Below are 8,199 nucleotides of genomic sequence, written 5' to 3' on the forward strand. Positions count from 1 at the left end.
CGAATCTGTAGTGACGGATATCCCTAAGACATCCTCGATCTTATGCTGTCTTAGGGATATCCGTCACTACAGATTCGATCAATCCCTCATAGGCACCATAGAAACGTCCTTAGCTAAAGGACCAATCTTTTTCAATTGTTTTCCCAATCGGACTATTAGTCTTAAAGATAGAAACATCCGAGATGCACTCTATCTCCAAATCCAAACTAAGGGTCTCCAAATGAAACCTGGATCCATTCCCTTAGCCTTAATCTATAGGATTCAATATAAGGTCATGAATTCTATTAGTTCCAAAGTTTACAAATCTCCAGAAATAGGTTCAACTACCCTTTTTCTTACTGACTTTAGTAAGGCTAACGTAGTAGTTCCCACTTCTATCAATTGGGATGAAGTATCCCTTCCCGAATCTTGGACTGTGACTAGATCGGTTACAGCCGCTCCTAGACCAACCCCTGAGATTAGGGAAATCAATCAAGACCCAGCTGGTGAAGTTACTATAACCTTTAACAGGAGTAGTTCCTTTAAAACCACTAGGTCATTAGGATCTAACTCTGTTAGATCTACCAACTTTAGGTCGGCTAGAAGATCTTTCTCTTCAGTCCCTTCTTCAGTTCGTCTCGCCGGGATCGATACTGCCTCTCAAATCCCTCGACCCATCTATTCCAATATGGAAGATGAACCTAGATCAGAGATTCACTCTCCAACCCAATCTGAAATGCAATATGGTTATCATGAATAGGTACACCATAGACAAGCCTACCCTTCAGCGTGAGTTCTTTTCTGAGGAATGGACAACTCAGAGAAATTGGTTCGTTGAAAATTTTAAGGGTCAAAAGACTAAAATCGTAGAATTTTTCTACAAATTCCTAGAAAACGTCCAATGTCATGTCTGTTTCTTTGATTGGTTTAATGTTTATTTGTTAACAAATAATATTGAACCTCCATGGAACGTTACAATCTCTCAGGATTCTGAGATGAACACAATCACTGCCTGGCATAGGAAAAATGGTGAGTTAGTTAAGTCTAGCCTCCCTCCTTCCAGTAGTTTCTACATCCCAGGCTTAGGAGATAAATACCTTGCATCTCCTTTCAAATATAAGTCTGATGATACCGTAGGCGCCCAAGACATCAAGGCCCTTATGGAACAAAGCAACTACACTAACCAATATCTCCAAACCATAGGAGAAAAGCTTAGTGAAGTTAAACCTATCCCTGAAACTAAAACTAAGGACTCCACTGAGCCTGATCCTTTAGTTCAAACTCAGGTCAAACCATTATTCAAACCTTCCAATCTAACTGAACAAACTAGGCAGAAACTTAGACTTGTTCACCTTGACTGGAAGAAATCTATAGGAGAATCCATTAGTTCTAGAGCAGAATCTAGGCTTCCTCCTGTAATCGAAGACACTCCACCCGGCAGTAGCACTAGACCTATTACCCGGAGTACTTCCCAAAAGGAAAAGGAACAGAATCTTAGGATTAATAAATTAGGAACATCTTCCGTAGGTTCAGATACGGAAAGCCAACCTAAATCTGACTCTAAATCTGTTCTAAGTCTTAATCCTGTAATCAACAAGGCAGCCAACTGGAAGCAGCCTTCCAAACTCTACTATAATCGTGCCACAGCTCCAGATTTATTACTGGAAGAAAAGAATGGTCAAAGTTTCCGATCATTCAGCGCAAACAACATCTATGAATGGAACATAGATGGTCAATCCGAGTATAATATACTCAACACCCTCCAACACATGACTATGGTCTCAACTGCATACCAAGCCTCCTTGGATAGCTCAGACCAAACCATTGTCGAAATCTTGACCTCAGGCTTCTCAGGTCAACTTAAGGGATGGTGGGATAGCTACCTCTCTGACGAACAAAGAGACCAAATTCTCAATGCGGTCAAAACCGATGCTGACGGAAATATCATCACTAACAGGGGCGAACCTGTCCCTGATGCCGTCAACACTCTCATCATGTCAATCGTTCAACATTTCATAGGAGATCCTAATATCTGGCGAGATCGTTCAGGTGACCTCCTATCCAAACTTAGGTGTAAAACCTTAGGTGGCTTTAGGTATTATAAAGATACCTTCCTCACTAGAGTTTTTACCCGTGATGATTGTCAACAACCATTCTGGAAAGAAACTTTCCTAGCAGGCCTTCCTAAATCTTTAGGAGACAAAGTTAGGGAAAAGATTCGAACCCAGTTTAATGGCGAAATCCCTTACAACCAGTTAAGTTATGGCCAGCTCATAGCTTACATCCAAAAGGTAGGTCTTAAGATTTGCCAAGACGAGAAGATCCAGAATCAATTGGCCAGAGAAAGAACCCAGAACCGTAAGGATCTAGGTAGTTTTTGCCAACAATTTGGACTTCCTTGTTCCGACAAACGTTCTGGACCTAGAACTAAATCCAGAAAAACCCAGAGGGTCCATAAATCCGGAACCCAGGATAATCATCCGGTTAAACCTCATAGGTCTGACCAACAATCCAGGACTAGAATTAAACGGTCTAGTAACCGCCAAACTCAATCCAGATCTGCTAGACCCGCGAAGTCAAAGTCTACGCATATCTCCAACCAATCCTTTGACAAGTTTAAGGAAACTAGGACTTGTTTCAAATGTGGCCGGCAAGGTCATCTTGCCAAACAATGTCGTATCGTTTCTTCCATTGAAGAACTCAATCTCGAAAAATCCAAAACAGAGGAACTTCTGCAACTCTGTTATAATCTCTCCGAAGAAGATCGCGACGAATCTTCTGAAGAAATTCAAGCTGATGATGATCTTTCATCATCCTCTGATGAGAGTTCTGACTCTCCCACAGTCAATGTTCTTCATAATGATGAACAAAATCTGTTAATCGATACAATCAAATCCATTCAAGATCCTCATGACCTGGAAGAATATCTTGATAAACTTAAGATGATTCTTAAAAATCTGATCCTAGCAAACCTAATTCAAGTAATAGGTTCGTTAGTAATAGATTTGATCTTACCCAAACTCTAAAACGTTTAGAAAAATCTACAGCCAAGCCTGTAACAATCCAAGATCTTCAGGCCGAAATTCATCATTTAAAAGATGAAGTTCGAAACCTCAAACATCAGCAGCAATTACATCAGAATGTAATTACTCAAATCACAGAAATCTTCTCTGATCATTCCAATGATGATCATATCAAAACTCCTAGTTCCAATCCTAGTAGTGATTCGGAACCTGATAATCTGTTTGCAGCGCTTATCAACCGTTGCACAATTCAAAAATTCTACATTCCAATTCATATTCAAATCGGAAGTTTTTCCCTCCAAACGGTCGCACTTTTCGATACCGGTGCTGACTCCAATTGTATTCTCGAAGGACTCGTACCTACGAAATACTTTCATAAATCTTCTGAAAAACTTCGAACGGCTGATGGATCACGCCTGAAGATTCAGTACAAACTCCCCTCGGCCATAATAAAGAATGATGGTCTCCAAGTTGAAACCCCATTCCTTTTGGTCAGAAACCTTTCGAATGAAGTTATCTTAGGAACTCCATTCATCAAAACTATTTTTCCAATCACCATTACCGATCAAGGTATTTCTACCCAGTATCTGGGTAAAACTATTATGTTCAAATTTTTGAACAACCCAATTCATCGAAGCCTCAATCCCATAGAGGCCAAACAGAAACAAATCAATTTCTTAAAAGATGATCTTTCTTTTGAGACAATCAAAAGCCATTTAGCAAAATCTTCCATCCAAACGAAGATTTCTAATCTTCATACTCGAATTCAGAACACAGTTTGTTCTGAACTCCCTAACGCTTTCTGGGAAAGAAAGAAGCATATGGTTGATCTTCCTTATGAGAAGGATTTCAATGATAGGCTTATCCCAACTAAAGCCCGTCCAATCCAGATGAGTCTTGAACTCGTCAAACACTGTCAATCTGAGATTAATGACCTTCTGGCGAAGGGATTAATCCAAAAATCTAAAAGCCCTTGGTCTTGTGCGGCATTTTATGTTAACAAGGCTTCTGAAATCGAACGAGGATCTCCTCGCCTCGTCATTAATTACAAACCGCTTAATCAAGCCCTCCAATGGATTCGATATCCAATCCCAAACAAAAAAGATCTTCTTGGACGACTCCATTCTGCAAAGATCTTTTCTAAGTTTGACATGAAATCTGGTTTCTGGCAAATCCAGATTAATCCCAGTGATCGTTATAAAACAGCGTTCACTGTTCCGTTTGGTCAATTCGAATGGACCGTTATGCCTTTCGGGCTTAAAAACGTGCCATCCGAATTTCAAAAAATCATGAACGACATCTTCAATCCCTACTCCAATTTTTGCATTGTCTATATTGATGATGTCCTAATCTACTCTCAATCGCTGGATCAGCATTTCAAGCATCTTGAGATTTTTCTCAAAACTGTCCAAAGAAATGGTCTTGCCATTTCCAAAACTAAAATCAATCTTTTCCAAACTAAAGTCCGTTTCCTTGGTCACAACATACATCAAGGAACTATTGAACCTATCAATCGGGTCATCGAATTTGCTGACAAATTCCCCAGTCAAATCCTTGACAAAACTCAACTCCAGAGATTTCTGGGTTGCTTAAACTATGTGGCTAATTTCTTCCCTCAGCTGAACAATGTCATCAAGCCACTCCATGATAGGCTTAAGAAAAATCCTCCTCCATGGACTGATGTCCATACCAACATCATCAAACAAATCAAAATCCAAGTTAAAGAACTTCCCTGTCTTTATCTTCCCAATCCAAATCTCCCAAAAATTGTCGAAACTGATGCCTCAGACATAGGTTATGGTGGCATTCTCAAACAGCGTCTGCATAATTCTGAAAATTGCATCGCTTTTACATCAAAACACTGGAACAAGGCACAACAGAACTACTCAACTATCAAAAAAGAAGTTCTGGCCATTGTCCTATGTATTTCAAAATTTCAATCTGATTTACTAAATCAAAAGTTTTTAATCAGAGTTGATTGCAAATCTGCTAAAGACATTTTATTAAAGGATGTTAAAAATTTAGCTTCAAAACAAATTTTTGCCCGATGGCAAGCAATCCTAAGTGTTTTTGATTTTGATATTGAATTTATCAAAGGCACCTCAAATTCTCTTCCTGACTTTCTTACCCGAGAATACCTTCAGGGAAAATTTCAGGGAAATCACCCAGAATGGGACCAAAAGTCAAGATAAAGCCTAAAGGCAGTACAAAGGTTAAATCCATTAACCAATCATCTCCTTCTTCAAAGAAGGACCAATCTGGGCTTTCAGCCCAAAAACCTGGGTCTCAAACCCAAGCTGAGTCATCAACTCAGAAATCCCCAGCTGAGCTTTCAACTCAACTGATAATCTCTGGAACCACCCAGAAAACTTATCCATCAGATTATGCTATGGCCATCCCTACTCTTCAAGCCTTCCAAGATCAGGGTCTGACCAAGCTCCCCAGCCAAAGCTGGAAACAAATTTTCGGAGAAGAACCTGATGATCTTCCCAAAAATCTGAAGGACATAATATCTTCTTTAGCCCAGTCTAAAGTTACCCTTCACCCCAGAACATCGGGAAAACAAATAGCTTCCCAAACCCAACCAATCTCCCAGAAAAAACCCTCCATTTATCATGTGAAAGACTCGTTCCTTCCCACTGTTCAAATGGAACCTGAGTTCTGGGATTCGAATCCCTCAAAAGTTTGTTCAAAAATCTTTCCATCTGGATTTTTGTTCAAACCCAATCATATAAATAAAACCCAAAGGTTTTATGAATTTATCTTGGTAGACTCTAAGTCTGTTGAGATAAAACATCATATTGATAAATCGGATAGTGAGAATATCACCCATTCGACTATCCAAATTTTAAAATTTTTGTCTTTCAAGGATTTTAAAACCAAACAAATTTTGAAATTTTCCCAGCCTTTTGACCCAATCGGTTACAGCTACTGGGATTATCAAGCAGCCTGGACTAATGTCTTTTGGCTTTCAAACAAGACTGGTAAACATTCTTGGTTGATTTATTTCAAAAAGAATGTTCGCTATTCTTTTCCCCAATGGTTCTCTAACTGGTGGGACTCATTTGGGCCAATCCAAAAAATCCTTCCTGACCCAGTTCTCGAAGGTTTTAATCAGTTCAAAACTCGATTTGGAAATGAGACACCCTTCCATGTTTCACTCCATTTCTTTTCAAAATTCTCGCTTGCCTGGATTTTCGCCTGGCAACACCAATTTCGGAAGGATCAATCCTCCAAGTTACTCCCAGTACTTGGAAAACAACTATCTGTCAAATGGTGGGACAATTTTGACGCCACCCATGCAAATGCTCAAGGGGTTTCATCTTGGTTCAAGAAAAACCCTAAGGCCCTCAAGCTTGCCGATCCAGAAACCAGCCAGTTTCTCAACCGGAAAGCCCAAATCGCCTCGGCAATAGCAGCATCAGCTAATGATGAAACATTAGCACAAAATCTCCATCAAATCCTTGGTCTCCTTCAGACCGACTCAGAAGGAAGCTCTTCCAAGGGCAAAACCAAGAAGACATCCAAGGCATCCTCGTCATCTTCATCAGGATCTTATTTCCAGAACGAAGATATGTGCTTCGGTATGGACCTAGAAGGATCTGAAGAAGAAGCAGTCTCAGAGTAACCAAAACAGTATTATACTGTATTTTACTGTTCAAAAATACGGTATATACGGTTACTATTCAATCCTGCGGATACGGTACTGTTGCTGTAGCGGAACTGCGGATACGGCACTGTTACTGTAGCGGAAAATCTCATTTTACTGTTGTAATAGTAATTTACTGTTGTAATAGTAAAATTTTGTCTATTTATTCAATCACTCACCTATTGTCAAGGGGTGCAATTTTTTAGAGAGTTTTAGAGAGAAAAGCTCCAACTCCCCTCCCCCTCTTGTAAGATCCTCTCTCCTTCAATCAATACAACTCTTTTGTATTATATTTCTTAGCTAATCTTTCTCTTCTCAACCCAGTCCGCCCTCTCAGTTGGCTCTGCCGCGGTTGGGCTTTAACTAAGTTTAATGTTTTAAGCTTTTATTTCCTAGTCTTTTATTTGTTTTATTGTTTATTTTGTTGCATGTTTTATACTCTCCGCCTTCCGATGATCCTCCCCGTCTGATCCTCGGGCGTCTTGGTATCAGTGTCTGACGAGTGTCTGACGAGTTCAAGACTCATCTGGATTGGACGGGCTTTGGTTGGGATAAGCCTATCATTGAAGTCCTTTTCATAAGGGAGATCAACCATATGCTTCTTTCTTTCCCAGAAAGCGTTAGGGAGTTCAGAACAAACTGTGTTCTGTATTCGAGTATGAAGATTAGAAATCTTCGTTTGGATGGAAGATTTGGTTAGTTGGCTTCTGATTGTCTCAAAAGAAAGATCATCTTTTAAGAAATTGATTTGTTTCTGTTTTGCCTCTATAGGATTGAGGCTGGCGGTTACTAGACCGTTTAATTCTGGTCCTGGATGCTGGTCAGACCTATGAGGTTTAACCGGATGATTATCCTGGGTTCTGGATTTATGGAACCTCTGGGTTTTTCTGGATTTAGTCCTAGATCCAGACGGTTTGTCGGAACAAGGAAGTCCAAATTGTTGGCAAAAACTACCTAGATCCTTACGGTTCTGGGCTTTTTCTCTGGCCAATTGGTTTTGGATCTTCTCGTCTTGGCAAATCTTAAGACCTACCTTTTGGATGTAAGCTATGAGCTGGCCATAACTTAATTGATTGTAAGGGATTTCGCCATTAAACTGGGTTCGAATTTTTTCCCTAACTTTGTCTCCTAAAGATTTAGGGAGTCCTGCGAGGAAGGTTTCTTTCCAGAATGGTTGTTGGCAATCATCTCGGGTGAAAACTCTAGTGAGGAAGGTATCTTTATAGTAAAACATTAAACTTAGTTAAAGCCCAACCGCGGCAGAGCCAACTGAGAGGGCGGACTGGGTTGAGAAGAGAAAGATTAGCTAAGAAATATAATACAAAAGAGTTGTATTGATTGAAGGAGAGAGGATCTTACAAGAGGGGGAGGGGAGTTGGAGCTTAGATGTCGTTCATGATCTTTTGAAATTCGGATGGCGCGTTTTTAAGCCCGAAAGGCATAACGGTCCATTCGAACTGACCAAACGGAACAGTGAACGCTGTTTTATAACGATCACTGGGATTAATCTGGATTTGCCAGAAGCCAGATTTCATGTCAAATTTGGAA

General features: G+C 40.1%; 1 protein-coding gene across 1 annotated transcript; it reads right to left on the reverse strand.

Annotated features, from left to right (window-relative positions):
• Positions 1-7,084: 7,084 nt before the first annotated feature.
• On the reverse strand, positions 7,085-7,885 carry LOC114172513. The gene has a single exon (XM_028056963.1). It carries the CDS (start codon positions 7,883-7,885, stop codon positions 7,085-7,087), a length of 801 nt encoding a protein of 266 aa, XP_027912764.1.
• Between the last annotated feature and the right edge of the window lie 314 nt (positions 7,886-8,199).

This window comes from Vigna unguiculata, unplaced genomic scaffold (genome assembly GCF_004118075.2).
Source record: "Vigna unguiculata cultivar IT97K-499-35 unplaced genomic scaffold, ASM411807v1 contig_632, whole genome shotgun sequence".
Taxonomy (NCBI): Eukaryota; Viridiplantae; Streptophyta; class Magnoliopsida; order Fabales; family Fabaceae; genus Vigna; species Vigna unguiculata.

Bases quoted from the DNA above. Each gene is read 5' to 3' on its own strand.
- LOC114172513 (XM_028056963.1), bottom strand. From the start codon at position 7,885: ATGTTTTACTATAAAGATACCTTCCTCACTAGAGTTTTCACCCGAGAT.